The sequence below is a fragment of the Saccoglossus kowalevskii genome, chromosome 7 (genome assembly GCF_978046115.1).
Source record: "Saccoglossus kowalevskii chromosome 7, keSacKowa6.1, whole genome shotgun sequence".
Classification (NCBI taxonomy): domain Eukaryota; kingdom Metazoa; phylum Hemichordata; class Enteropneusta; family Harrimaniidae; genus Saccoglossus; species Saccoglossus kowalevskii.
The window spans coordinates 22,586,454-22,601,118 of NC_140647.1; the positions used below are offsets into that span (position 1 = coordinate 22,586,454).

The following is a 14,665-nucleotide window of genomic DNA, read 5'->3' on the forward strand; positions in this document are numbered from 1 at the left end:
ATGGCCATACTATATAGTCATTCGCAATCATAGCCATATATGTCATATCATAGCCATTCACAGTCATGGCCATATATGTCATACCATAGCCATTCACAGTCATAGTCATTTATGGCCATACTATATAGTCATTTATTGTAGCCTTTCATGGTTGTATCATAGTCACCATATTATAGGTATCAATGGTCATGCCATAATCTTTTATGCTCATGCTAGTCATTTATTGTCATATCATGAAATAAACTCAAGCAATGATTTTCAACACGCTCAACTGACATTGCTTCTGGCGCCATCGGTGTCAAATATCGTATTAATGAGGTCATTGAAAACGCCCTCAGTGTCAATCTACGCGAAGCGACAATTTCGAATGAGACTTGTTTTACTTGTAGTGAGAACACTGCCAGGAATTCACAAATTTTCGCTAGATGATGCACTGTGGGAGTTTATATGTCAGGCACCTTGATGAGTTACATATGTTAAAATACATGTTATACTGTACATATTGGATTGAACGTAGAATAGTCTCAAGTGTGCAAATACTATCTCAGAATTGGACTTAATAATTTCCACCGAACAAGGAAATAATTATGCTTACTTGATTGAACTGAGTTTTGTTCATTCTGTTCTTATCATGGACTTTGCAGCCTATGACTAGTGATGTCGATATTCACGATTTCCGGATCTGGGACCCAAGTAATGGTCAGATGGCCAAACATCTTTAACAGCTAAGTTCGATTTTTAATTCACAGCTTTAGTGTTTCTTTAAAACTCCATCATGGACTCAATTATCAAAATGGTGATGAATTTTTCGTGATATCGTCATCAAACTCGAAGGGAACAGTTACAGGTTTTTGAAACTTTACATTAGAATTTATTAAACACTTGCCGTTGATAGATCTTTAGATGTTTGCACCGCGACATGTATTATCCATGCATCAACTGAACGCTCCGTCTCTCTGAAATTGGACTCTGAACCACGCCACCAACGGCAGAAATCAGTCGAGATGCCATGTAAAATACCGTTTTCATTACTTACAACCTACATGCAATGTCCACGATTAAGTCATATCTTCCTTTAGAATCAACCATGAAATCATAATGTGCCCTTTTCACCCCAAGACATGGAAAGACAATTAAACTGCAAAAGGTTCAGAACTCTGATCGTAGAGATTAATATGACCATATGACAGCCATCATAGAGATTCTATATTGACTGTCAATCAGAGACTATACATACATGTATTTTAATTATCACTCTCTATAAAATCTTTGGCTTTCTATTTTTTTTTTTTACCCGGGATTGCTTGGAGGCATATGGCACGCCGAATCAATGAAAGTGCACTCATTATCTACTAGAAAACAACAAGAAAACCGAACCGAATAATTTAGTCAGTTTGTTTTGGTCAAACGAATACTATTTACATGTATATACGAAAGCACTTTCATGTGATAGAAAGGTAAAATGAAACTAATTCCCGTTTTTCACTATCAAAAGGGAAGACATCCGGAAACATGGTGAGTGAGAGATTGAAGTCATTGTAATGGAAAAAATGCTTCTCATGCTGTTTGAGAAAGAATGTGTTCTTTAAACTTTCATAGTAATATATGATGTTTCACCAACATTTTATTCTATCATCATATGCAGTACTTTCTCACAAACTCTGGAAACCTTCCAAAGTGGGAATTTTCGCGGTCCGCGACTTTCATGCATTATGCGAGATATCGCAGTGAACGGGAATCGCCTATTGCCACAGTACGAGACAAAATATAGACTAGCACACTGCGGTAAGAATATCGTGTTACCCCAAGGAGGGGTTATACAAAATGTGTGTTGGGTTGTATGAACGCAATTGTCATTGTGTGTTGGGTTGTATGAACGCAATTGTCATTGTGTGGTGAGTTGTCTGTTCACGCGTTCCAGTGGCGGATCCAGCAAAATGTATTGGGGGGGGGGGGGGGCAAGCTTCGCTTAAGATATACGGAGCGAAAATCGCAGAGAAGCTATGCGTAATCCAGATAATATGAATCGTCATGCGTTGGGGGGGGACATGCCCCCCCCCCTCTGGATCCGCCACTGACGCGTTCCTGTGTGGTGGGTCGTCTGTTCACGCATTTGTCCCTGTGTGGTGAGTTGTCTGTTCACGCATTTGTCCCTGTGTGGTGAGTCGTCTGTTCACGCATTTGTCCCTGTGTGGTGAGTTGTCTGTTCACGCGTCCCTGCGTCCCTGTGTGGTGGCTTGTCTGTTCACGCGTCCCTGTGTGATGCGTTGTCTGTTCACGCGTCCCTGTGTGATGGGTTGTCTGTTCACGCGTTCCGGTCGTCGGTAAGTTGTCGGTGTGCTTAGTTGTCTGAATAGTTTACACCATGATTACTAGACAGACAGCCGGGGCCTCGAGCTCCTAACATGTACAGTTGTTTGCGGATTCAAGCAAGGTGGCTGAAACTGAAACAGAGTTTAACTTTGACCATGGATGTACTTAGTACATCCATGCTTTGACAGACTGTTGTTTAATAATAACCAAAACAAACTATAAAATAACCGACACCAGTTTTAAGCCAACAACAATCGTGTATGACCCAATACATTCCTTCATATTACGCGTATCAGCAGTGACTTGATAAAGATAGCCAACAAAACATCTTGATATACGAATATGTTCTCCACAAAGTTAAGCACAGAGAGATAAACGAAAAATACAAGATATACAAGATATATTGTAATATCTTTTAATCGGAAAAATTGCACAGATTTAAAAAATATATATATATATATAGTACAACAACCGGCCTTTGGTCACTAGTAGTCAATAGAAGAATATGGACTCGAGCCTTTTCTACACGGAGAGATTGCAAACAAGAAACCGTCCTATAAGAAAACAAAGGCAATATGTTATTTACATAGTGCTGTGTGTGATTACCACTGGGTGGCTAGGATGAATGTAAAACAGTTGTAACTGAAACCACGGTTACTAAAACCGTGCTGAAACCGAAGAGAGCAGTGGCCAGTCGAACCCAGTAAGTAGCGCCCTCCGCCGGTTAGTATGAGTTTTCTTATTCTCACCTTGATTAATGCAGGCAGGGCTGCCCAGAATTGTTTGTTAGGGATGACGTCACTTCCTTCAGCGTGTCGAATAAATTTGTTGAATAGAATTCCACCAATCAGGTAGACGACTACCAGTACGACGGCACTGAGTAAGAACAAGAATTACGTTACAATTATGTTGTAATTCTCCTGTGAGTGTAACACAACTCTTTTAATACACACACACGGGAACGTTATTAAATCACATTATTCCATTTTTATTTGCTAGCTACAACTACAATGGCAACAATTTAAATTCCACCAGTCTGCCGGTCCAATAAGAGAAAACGTTTTCTTGTCACTCGAACTTGAGATGTTTAGGTATTTTATATTTGGAAGTGACGACTCATTCAAGTTGCCGAATCCACCAGTTTGGAGGGGTGACCCGAAACAAACGTTCCTTGGCTGGCGAAGATGCTCAAACTTGTTTTCTGTGCTGAATTGTCGAAATGTTTTGAAATGATCATTATTTAGGGACTTTTCGTTGAAAATGTTCGCTTATGTGGCTCTTCCACGAATTTAAAGACCGACGTTGACGTGCTGTAAACAGACATTGCACGTTACATTGGTTGTATATGACGTTGCATAGGGCCCATATTTAACACGACACGACGCAGCGACCAAAAACCTTTAAATGAAACTATTAGCAGTACTTACATAATACAAAGAACGGAACCCGCACTAAGACCACCATTGCCACCATCAATTGGGCAGCAATATTTTGATGACAAATCGAAATCCTAAAAGCAAACAATGACAAATTAACCACGCAGTTACTAGTATGAAGCGCATGGGCGACACGTTTTCAATATACGCTCAACTTACGTAGTTTGTTGAAAAATCCGCACTACCGTACGCATGGAGTGTGTCCGTTATTCCCCCAGGTGTGCAAATCAGTTTCACTTTACTAGTTCTGTAAATATTACAATATATGAATTATTACGTGTATGCACTACGATCTGTTGTATCCAATACACATTTTCGATAAGTGGCGCCCTCTGGTGACGATTTAGTCTACTAGTATGGCGTACTTTGGGAAATAGCGGTTCTAGTTGAAAGGAAGGTGGTTCAAAGTTAGGTGTCGATATCTTCCGCAAAAGCAAAGTAAAAAGTCGATCAATACTCCACCCTGTGCCGATTATCACATAATGGCGTACTCGCTTACCTCTCCAATGGATCAACAGTGCCCGTTCCTTTGTAAGTTATGGTGACGTCATTACCTTGCATGCTGAATGAAGCTGAATCTTGGGTACCGCAGTTGTAGTACAACATATAAGACTCCTGACAACACTGTTACAGTACGAACAGAACGATGTTACTGGGGTAGCAATCCCAGGGGGTAACCCTATATTAAAACCTTACACAATGTGCATTCTTGCTAAAAAAAAATAATAGGCCCCTGGGGCTGGCAGCACATTGGCAAACCATACCTCCTATTGCGGACGCAATGTAAATTTAGTACCCCCTAGAGCAGACATATTGAAGAAAAAACACCCCCTATTGCAGACATATATTGAGAACATCCCACCCCCTATTGCGACCATTTTCTGTCGTTTTTTTGTACTCAAGTGGAGTGTGATCAACTCAAACAAGCTACTTATGGTTGCTGTGTATGCAATTCCTGTTGGTGTCATTCATTGTTTTATGTGCCCGGGGCCGCAAATTGGGGATCTAGGGCGGTGTATGGGAGTGGTTGTTGCAAGAGGGGGGCGACAGCGGGAGCAGCAACCCTGTGTGTTTATTCCCGGGGACCTATTCGGCCTATTGCATACATTAACATTTTAAAGGGGGCATATTTACCTCCCGCGCGGCCCGCTTTCGAATGTGAAAAACACCGCCCTTTCCCGCTAAATTTGGAACGCACATGGGGTAGTAACGGCATATAGAGTGCCCCCGGGGTAACAATATAGTAAACAAATCGCGGCAATCGTCGCGCCGTCTCCTATTTGACATGGGACTCATAGCAACGTACACAAGACGTGCGGAATGGATTGTTGATATTTTTTTATTGAATTGTCAAAAATCCATTTTGTGGATAAGGAATAGTTTGTTTTTTTCCTTCGCGAATGGACAACGAGAAAGAGCAACGAGAATTTTGTGTATATCATTCTCTGTCCTCATCGTCATTGCATTTGGATCAGAGTGGAACACGATTGAGAATGTCAAGTCGCGCGTCTCTCTCGGTCTCAACGAGAACTCAGCGCCCATTTGCGAATAAACTACTGAATTATAATATTTGTGATATTCTGTTTAAACACCGTCCCTCAGGGACGGTGGTTTAAACTAGAGAAAATTCCTGTGAGTCTTATTTTAAAAAAATCCAGTTATCGTTGGTTGCTAAATCACTCTGAATAATATCTTTAACGGCCAGGGCAAGGGTTGTGGATTTTAGCTAAAACCAAGGACAGAATAGTGCGCCCGCATGCGCGAATTAGTATCATGTAGTTTCTTGTACGCGTTATTACAGAAATCCATGTGAAGCGAGGTAAATAAACAAAAATAAGACTAGGCGGTAAATAACAAAACACAAGGACAGTAAACACACGTCTTCATCCACGCAGCCACAGTCACTCAGTTGAGGGACTGTGACGCAGCGTACAATGTACACGCCACCCTGTCTTCGAATGTAACAACATACGAATGTAAATCCCTATTAACCACGGTTCTCCTAGTAACTTTCCCCTTTAGTAGAGAGTACGTTGAATCATGTACTTACAGCTACGTCGGTACAGTCACTTTCTTCTGTAAAACCAAAACACGGATTGTAACTGTAGGTGTTCAAGTCATCCCCTAGAACATTGGCAAACCTGAATCATATGAATATAAAATACAGTCATACACTATTCTAATAAGAATATATTGATCATATGTGTGTTACTGTACTCTCAGTGCATTCAAACAAATGCATTCCTTTCATCTTTATAAATATTTATAAATTTTACATTTCAAAATGAAACGAAAGGTTTTTATTGGCCAATTTAGCGCACTGTACTCGTCGATCGGCTGGTTTGATTCATCTGCTATATATTTATTTTGATCTATTTTCGACAATTGGTGACGGGCGCCGCGAAATGATGACGTACACGCAAACGTGGTCGAAACCAGTCTAGATTGTAAGCGTCATTCAAACAGTCACAGTGCCCGCCAGATGAAATTTTACGCAATTGTGCCAGAAGGAACAAAATCAGCTTAGTAAGGGTATCCCAATACCCATAGATCAGTCGCCTACTTTGAATGAAGTTCATTAATCCACATTGTTTAGAATAGAATAGAATAGAATAGAATAGAATAGAATAGAATAGAATAGAATAGAATAGAATAGAATAGAATAGAATAGAATAGAATAGAATAGAATACAATACAATACAATACAATACAATACAATACAATACAATAGAATACAATAAAATAGAATAGAATCTTTTTGCACTATCATGTCAATTCCGGAGCATGAAGTTCACCTTGACCGTGCTTTGTTGGTATTGAAATGTGATTTCGTGGTGTAATCTATCGTTTCACTGTGAATGAATTATATCTACAACGATATCAACCATTTTCCCTTTTGCAGGTGACGCAGTTTTTACTAGCCCATATATCATATTTTCGTTTGTCTAAAACCGTGATGTTGGCCATACACTATAATACTCAATGACACAGACATGGACATGGATCACGAGTTCCCCCAACGGTAAATAAACATGATAACGATATTATGAATAGTCTATAACGTTACCTCGCGGTACCGTCGGTGTTGGCTAAGGGAGAAAGATCAATCACGCCACCATTGCTCAGCTTACACGAGCACGAATTGATGAATTTACACTCTTCTGCTATGACGTCAGTAATTAATACAAACGTCACGGTTGCCAACGATGTCAAGATCATGTTTACTGGTATATAATCCATGCCACAGTGGAGCACATCGACTAGGGGGCGTTGTTTTGGTCTGATATACGAGATTAAAAATTATCAGATTGAACAATATATCACACACACTTCATGCTCATCCTCCCGTCGCCGCCAGAGTTTATGTCCGCTTCGAGACTCAACGAAAGCTTGCCGTGGCGTACGACGATGCTCATGCTAAGAAAACTTGAACACCATTTTACATTATTTTGAAATGCACGTTTAGCATTTTTGAAGTGAATGTTTGGCAGTTTTAAAGTAGAGTTTCAAAATACCAACTGTGCACTTCAAAAATGGGAAACGTGCAAGCCTTCCATGCCAAATGTGAATTTAAAAAATGGTTGGTTAAATTTCGAAAATTTCAAAAAAATGTCATAGATTTTATATATATATATATATATATATATATATATATATATATATATATATATATATATATTATTTGACCATCATTTTAGTTTTCAAAATATTGCCTGAATGATGAACATGTACAGAAACGTGCTAGCCGTTGGCCTAAATGCAGCGCCACCCGCGTCCAGTATTTTGTCGACTTTCTTTTTATTTATTTATCAATCATTCAAGATGGCGGAACACATGATGCCACAGAAGCGATATTACCGTCAACGTGCACATTCCAATCCAATGGCCGATCACAGTTTTGACTAGTAAGTAGGAATGTCGAGTGCAATACTATGCTGTGTAGTAACTCTAACCGTGCCTGAAGTCATTGCTGACCAATCCACAATGAATCAAATTGAATTTGATATAAGGGTTATCCATTTGAAATTCGTGGGGGCCTGATTTAAAAAAAATATATCGTATGTTCTCGACAGTTTTGTTATTAATGTTCCCATCAAGTCTTTTTACATTATCGATTGTCAGACAAGTTTGTTGTTCCTTTTCAACCGTGGTAAATAATTTTCGCTAACCAGAGTGTGATTTTCACTACATTGTACTTTGAAAATTTGTCTAGCCGCCGTTAGAGGGCGTGATAAACTACCGGCACGATGTGTTACATTGTTTTTCACACAATCCTCACCGTTAAATTGTTTACATATAAAAATAATATGTTGTTATTTTTGCTCGTTACTTTAAATTATATAGGCATTCAACAAATTAATTTTCTTCTATAGAATCTGCTACATATACATTTTATTCAATCGCTTAGGTAGTTCCTTAAAAAATGGTTGAGGTTGTTGCACAAGGTGTGTTTGAATTTCATGTAAACGATGTCCCATACGAGTCCCATATCAAACTGGACACAACGTGTTCTTCAAGTGTATTAGGCTGCAGTAAATATAAAGGGAGGAGTGTTACTAAACAATATATTATTAAGTGTGTACTTATTCTATTATAGTTTTGCAATGCTAATTGGAATCATGTCTATATATGTACAGGCAAGGAATTATAGGATAAGGGTATTCGACCGTACATTACGCTGATAACTGATAAACTCATGTTCCCATCTAAATCTATCTGAAATTGTTTGACACTATGATCTAACCAATACTTGCATATTGTGCAGAAATTTGGACATGTGACATAATAAAAAATATAAACTATGATCTAACCAATACTCGCATATTGTGCAGAAATTTGGACATGTGACATAATAAAAAATAAAAACTATCTGATGCACTTATTGTCACCAATGGAAAAAATGCACTTAAAATTTTGCAAGTACATACTGAAGGTAATCTGCAGGACCACAAACCTTGCCTGCTTATTAGAATTGGGATGGTACCCCTAATAACTACATGTATCAGACAGATGTTTAGATATTGGTTGAGATTGCGCAATATGCGTGAATACAGCCTCATAAATGAACCATACAGATATTGCAATCAATATGGATAACTCAGACAGCCAAAATTGGGTCAATTGTATTAAAACACTTCTCAAAGACCTTAATATGGAACATGAGTGGGAAAATGGAAAGATTAATGAGAACAAATACCTAATAAATAATGTTACTACAGCACTTGAAACAAACTTCAAAATAAACAGTAGGGAGTCTCTAAACAATGACAATAAAGGTATTAACCACAGAAATAAACTACTTACTTATAGAAAATTAAAAACTGAATTTGGACTTGAAAATTATCTGCTGACAGTAAATAACCCACTACACAGATCAACAATGACCAAACTAAGATTAAGCGCACATGTTTCACAAATTGAAATGGGCAGATACCATAAAATTAACAGTACTGAAAGAAGCTGTCCTGTATGCGATACACATGATATTGAAGATGAGATATCAGACTCACTAATTTGCTTAGGAATTGCTATAAATATTTGTCCTGGGAGGATCCTGCAATTGACCTTTTCTGAGTTCTTTCTTCTTGTACAGAGTTTGCGAACAGTGGAGTCAAAATCAATATGGCCACTACTGACGCTACATTATTTTCTAAAATGATATGAAATATAATTGTTTTAAGAACAAGACTGAAGACAAAGTCATTTTGATGTTCATAAAACTTTATTTCAATTTCATATTTCTACTCCACTTAGCCCAGTGTCCCCAGATGCAATGGATTGGTCTGAGTATTATCCAAAATATTTTACACAAAGTAAAACCAGTCAGGAAGACCAAGCTACAGAAGTGAAATTACATGAAGTAAAATTTGCTGATATTGGGTGTGGATACGGTGGTTTGTTAGGTGGGTAGAGCTCTATCTCTAGGATGCAGGTTATTCTGGAAGAGCCTGCATATGAAGTATTAAAATTAAGTTAAAATCTTCAACACCAAATCTACTATAGATATATATTTTGAGAGAATCTCATACTTGTGCTGTTAGTGTAGTTGACTGTCTACTAATAGTTTCTCATTAATCTGTGCATTTTAATTAGCTACTTTGCATACAACTATTTTCACAACTTATTAATAGATTGAAATGTGATACTGTTTATTGCATTTGTTCATTGCATTTGTTATATGCAGGAACATTTTTTTAGAATTTTTAGTTGTTTGTTAAAAAAAAATATGCACAAGAAAAATAATAAATAAGGATAAATAGACAGAATCATATATGTTACTGTACATTATTTTAGATCTGATCTGATTCGGTCAGCTGGGAGATGTCATTAATTTGATCATTTGCACAGATTATTTAGATGATGTCATCTTACTCATTGCTCAGTTATTTCACTTGGTCTGTAGAGTGAATTTGGTTGTACTTCTCTGTGCTCAGCCTATTTTTAATATGATATGTTACTTTAATTGTTTAAAAATTGGTAATGGGATTGTTAATGACAATAAAATGATAATATTTTTTTCCCCTTATTTTAGTTGAATTATCTCCACTTTTCCCTGATACCTTGATGCTTGGAATGGAAATACGAGTGAAAGTATCAGACTATGTACAAGATAGGATTAAAGCTCTAAGAGAAAAGCGTTGTGGTGAATATAACAACATTGCTTGTATTCGTACTAATGCTATGAAGTATCTACCAAACTTCTTTAAAAAAGGGCAGGTATGTCACTTTGCAATTAGTCAGAGATGAAGTTATTGAACTTGAGTCAGATAAAGTTACTGAACTTGAGTCTTAGATAAAGTTACTGAACTTGAACCTGAGATAAAGTTACTGAACTTGAGTCTGAGATAAATTTACCGAACTTGAGTAAAAAATAAAGTTACCGAACTAGAATCAAAGATAAAGTTACCATACTAGATTCAAAGATAAAGTTACCGAACTAGAATCAAAGATAAAGTTACCGTACTAAAATCAAAGATAAAGTTGCCGTACTAAAATCAAAGATAAAGTTTCCAAACTTGAGTCAGAGAGAAAGTTACTGAACTTGAGTCAGAAATAAAGTAAGATGCAGTGAACTTATTAAAATAAAATATAAAATAAAAAAAAATTTCATTAGCTATTCTGGGCGATAAAAATGCACTCGATGCCTGAGGTTTGTCACATTTCTTGAATTTAATAACTGTGCTGGTTCAATACAAATGTTTATTGCCATGTCGCGATGGCGATGTAATCCCCTTGATTGCGAAAATCGAAATCAATCAATCAATGCCATGGAAGATAAGTCCACAATTGCATGCACCTCGGCCTGTCGAATGTCTTGATGAGCCTGGAATGAAATGTGTTGTTTCAAAAACTTGATATGTTCTGCAGATTCAAAATCAACGCTTCAATTGTCTTTGGAAATGTTCTTGGAGTTTGGGAAATTGGGTCAAATCACAGTCCCTCAACAGTTGAGGGACTGTGGTCAGATGCAGATCATTTAATTGAATTTTTTTTTTTTTAATGAATATTTACTGTAAAAGTTGATATTTGACACTGATATTACCAGTCTTGTAAAATATGTATAATTCACGGCATTTATAAATGTGCAATGCATGGTTATGTTTATATGTATCAAAATATTTCTATTGCATTAACCAAGACTGTAAGCCAATTCACTGCCATACATTTTTTATTACACAGACCCATTCATGTTTATTACTATGCATGTGTTCCACTGTTCCTTTCAGGGTAGTGAATATTCTTTGCTGTATTTCCCCTGTCAGTTTGCATCATCATATATCACTAGAATTCCATGTATTATATAACTATAAATTCCAGAGAACAGCTTCATGAAATAATTTTGCATAATATAGTCACAGTGTACCCACAATTCTTTGCTTTCATTCTTGTATTAACATACAGTGGACTTCTATTAAGCCAAGATGGTTATATATGATGTATGGCTTCATATATTGAAGTGATATAACTCTAGGATTTAAGATTTTTTTTAAATTTATTTAATAATTATATGTAGATATATATATATGACTGTTGCTACATAGCCATCAACATTTGCAGGATTGATAACTTAGCATTGTATGGTTATAATGTATGATCAGTTGAAGATTTTTAACATTATTCAAACCAATGAAAAAAAGGTAATAATGAAGCAAAATGCGTTGTCACAGAGAGTTACTACTAATCATGTGTACTTTTTTGTTGGTATATTTATTTATAAAATAATATGTTGACCCTGTTTTTTTCCAGTTAACAAAGATGTTTTTCTTGTTTCCTGATCCCCATTTTAAGAAAACAAAACACAAATGGAGAATAGTTAGCAGTACACTATTAGCTGAGTATGCATATGTCCTGTCAATTGGGGTAAGTATTACTAAATTGAAGGGAGTAGTACATTGTTGGCTGAGTCAGTGAATACCACTAGATTGAAGGGAATTTTTATGTTGTTCAATCTCTCTATAGGGTATGGTGTACACGATAACAGATGTACAGGAAGTCCATGATTGGATGAAAACACACTTCTCTGATCATCCTCTTTTCACATACATACCTGCTGAAAAACTAGTAAGTACAGATTGTTCTGAGTTTGAATGGTGATTATCATCGTGCCATGTATGAGCGAGATTTGTGTTGATAAACAGTGATTTTCTCACAATTCAATGAGCTCTCCTAGTGGCAAGCATGGAAGAGTTTTAAACTGGTGTTGTGCACTAGACACCAACTTTTACTCCTTCAAATCATCCTAGTAATCATCTTGTTGAACCTCGGTAATGTCTCTGTTTTGAGTGCACAACAGTAAAAGTCACCATCTTTGTTAATATTGGACCACTATCTCGCACATACATGGCATGATGACCACCAACTTTTAACTAACCAGTGATTGGATATGATTTTTATCTCATATCACAGTATTCTGTTAAGACATACCCTTCAATAGATATATGCATTCTATCACTATCTCTGGAGACTTTCAGCAGTAAATTTGTATTTTTGCTACCCAGTAAATCGTCATGCATCTAAGATTTAACATTTAAGTCATAACAATGATTTTTGTGTGAATTGTGATGAAAACAGATTAGCAGTGGATGTTTTTAAAATGAAGTGTTTAATCAAATTGAGAGTGTGTGTCATCCATATTCATGATTATGAAAACACTTATGTGTAAAATAGCCAAATTGAAACTATGACTATAATACTGGTCTTCTTTGTCGTCATGAAATGAAGAGAGGCACCTGCCTAGCCAATTCATTATTTTTTTCAGAATTTGAATGGGACTGATTTTCCATGAAAACAGGTGGGCTTATAATTGTAATAAGTATATTAATAATTATAAACATGCCTTGCCTCACCTCACTGTAAGCATTTAATAAATTCGGTTATAAATATGGTTTCACTACTGTTTTATATAAATTGGTTATGAGCGGTGGGTTGGATCATACCCATAGCAACCATGACCGCATCCATAGTAACCAGCTGGTATTTTCTTAAGGACTCCAACAATAATCATACATTTCCTAATTACTGTTTTGTGGGTATTTCGGCCAAAATTATGTACATAGACACTGTGAGATCAAAGATCAACATATTTGAAACATGCATCCATTTTCCCAGCTACTTTCTATCAATTGAAGCCAAAACAATGTCTATGGCCTTAGCAACCATGACCACTCACTCATAGAAATTGATGAAAGTTTCATAATAATATTTTCTTGACTACATTTTTGTTGCTTTTTCTGGAGAAAATGTATAGGAGATCCTTTTTAGCAATAATTACATTATGTTACTTGATTTGTCTTGAAATAGAAAGATGATATTGTCATCGACAAGTTGTTCGAGAGTACAGAGGAAGGCAAAAAGGTATCAAGAAATAATGGAGAGAAATTCATGGCAGTATTTCAGAGAACACAAGACCCTTTATATACTGATGGATGAGCCATGGTTTGCATCAAGGTCTGACTCTTGTTGACATTGCAGAAGGATTTGAGTATGAAATCCAGCCATGAATTAGTGACTTTAGATCATGATATCACGTGACTCCGTTGGTTGTTGACTTAAAAAACCAAGATATCCAATCATAACATTCTGGTTCAAAAGATGAATTGAACATCAGAATCTGTTTTACTCTGATGTTGAAAGTCTTTGCTGTTATCTTGTGTTTACTGGTATCTCAAGAACCAATCGTTGGATTCTAGTCAAACATGGTACATACCAATAGATGCACTGGATTATTTCACAGACCTGAATAGATTTGGGATCGAATGTTTGAATATTTATCACCTAATTTGCATAATAATTAGGTATACCAACAAATAAGCTTTTTGTTCAGTATACTATTTGATTTTTAATATTTCGTATATTTTATATATTTCCTCAGATCATTGTTTTTTCTAGGCTTTTTGATTTATTTCTGTATGTACTTTTCTTTTTGTTGAATACATTGTGTTATTGACTCCCATGTGCGAAGCACAAAATGGGAGTCTTTGCAGTTAGTGTGTCTGTATGTGTGTGTGTATGTGTGTATGTGTGTATGTGTGTATGTGTGTGTGTGTGTATGTGTGTCCGACTGTTCCACTGCTATCTCAAGAACCATACATCGGTTTTTGATGAAACTTGGTGCATAGATGCTCTGGGCCAATGCGCAGATTTGATTAGGTTTTGGTAAAAATCCATGCTCGTTAATTACCTAATTTGCATGATAATTAGCTAATTTTTAGCTGTTCTATGACTGTTCCACTGATATCTAAAGAACCACTCATTGGATTTTGATGAAACTTGGTACATAGATGCTCTGAACATATGCGCAGATTTGATTAATTTTTGGTAAAAATCCGTGCATATTAATTACCTAATTTGCATGATAATTAGCTATTTTTTAGTGGTTCCATGACTGTTCCACTGATATCTAAACAACCACGCAT

At 36.6% G+C, this 14,665-nt stretch overlaps 2 protein-coding genes across 2 annotated transcripts; one reads left to right on the top strand and one right to left on the bottom strand.

Moving 5' to 3' along the window:
* Positions 1-2,798: 2,798 nt before the first annotated feature.
* Positions 2,799-6,968, bottom strand: LOC102807910 (uncharacterized). The gene is made up of 7 exons (XM_006819035.1): positions 6,817-6,968; positions 5,800-5,890; positions 4,249-4,373; positions 3,909-3,996; positions 3,741-3,823; positions 3,063-3,189; positions 2,799-2,867 (listed from the first exon to the last, which is right to left on the bottom strand). Exons 1-7 carry the CDS (start codon positions 6,966-6,968, stop codon positions 2,799-2,801), a joined length of 735 nt encoding a protein of 244 aa, XP_006819098.1.
* A 602-nt stretch (positions 6,969-7,570) lies between these two features.
* LOC100376930 (tRNA (guanine-N(7)-)-methyltransferase-like) lies at positions 7,571-13,787 on the top strand. The gene is made up of 6 exons (XM_002736816.4): positions 7,571-7,654; positions 9,504-9,652; positions 10,282-10,466; positions 11,997-12,110; positions 12,210-12,311; positions 13,551-13,787. The coding sequence occupies exons 1-6, from the start codon at positions 7,572-7,574 to the stop codon at positions 13,677-13,679; spliced, it is 762 nt and encodes a 253-aa protein (XP_002736862.3). The 5' UTR covers position 7,571; the 3' UTR covers positions 13,680-13,787.
* Positions 13,788-14,665: the final 878 nt, after the last annotated feature.

Excerpts from the sequence above, each read along its gene's own strand:
- LOC102807910 (XM_006819035.1), bottom strand. The coding sequence starts at position 6,968 with ATGATCTTGACATCGTTGGCAACCGTGACGTTTGTATTAATTACTGAC. Across the intron at positions 4,374-5,799 it reads GTGACTGTACCGACGTAGCT|TGTTGTCAGGAGTCTTATAT; the intron begins GTAAGTACATGA and ends GTACTGTAACAG. Across the intron at positions 2,868-3,062 it reads CCCTGCCTGCATTAATCAAG|GACGGTTTCTTGTTTGCAAT; the intron begins GTGAGAATAAGA and ends GTTTTCTTATAG.
- LOC100376930 (XM_002736816.4), top strand. The coding sequence starts at position 7,572 with ATGGCGGAACACATGATGCCACAGAAGCGATATTACCGTCAACGTGCA. Across the intron at positions 7,655-9,503 it reads GCCGATCACAGTTTTGACTA|CCCAGTGTCCCCAGATGCAA; the intron begins GTAAGTAGGAAT and ends TACTCCACTTAG. Across the intron at positions 10,467-11,996 it reads ACTTCTTTAAAAAAGGGCAG|TTAACAAAGATGTTTTTCTT; the intron begins GTATGTCACTTT and ends GTTTTTTTCCAG.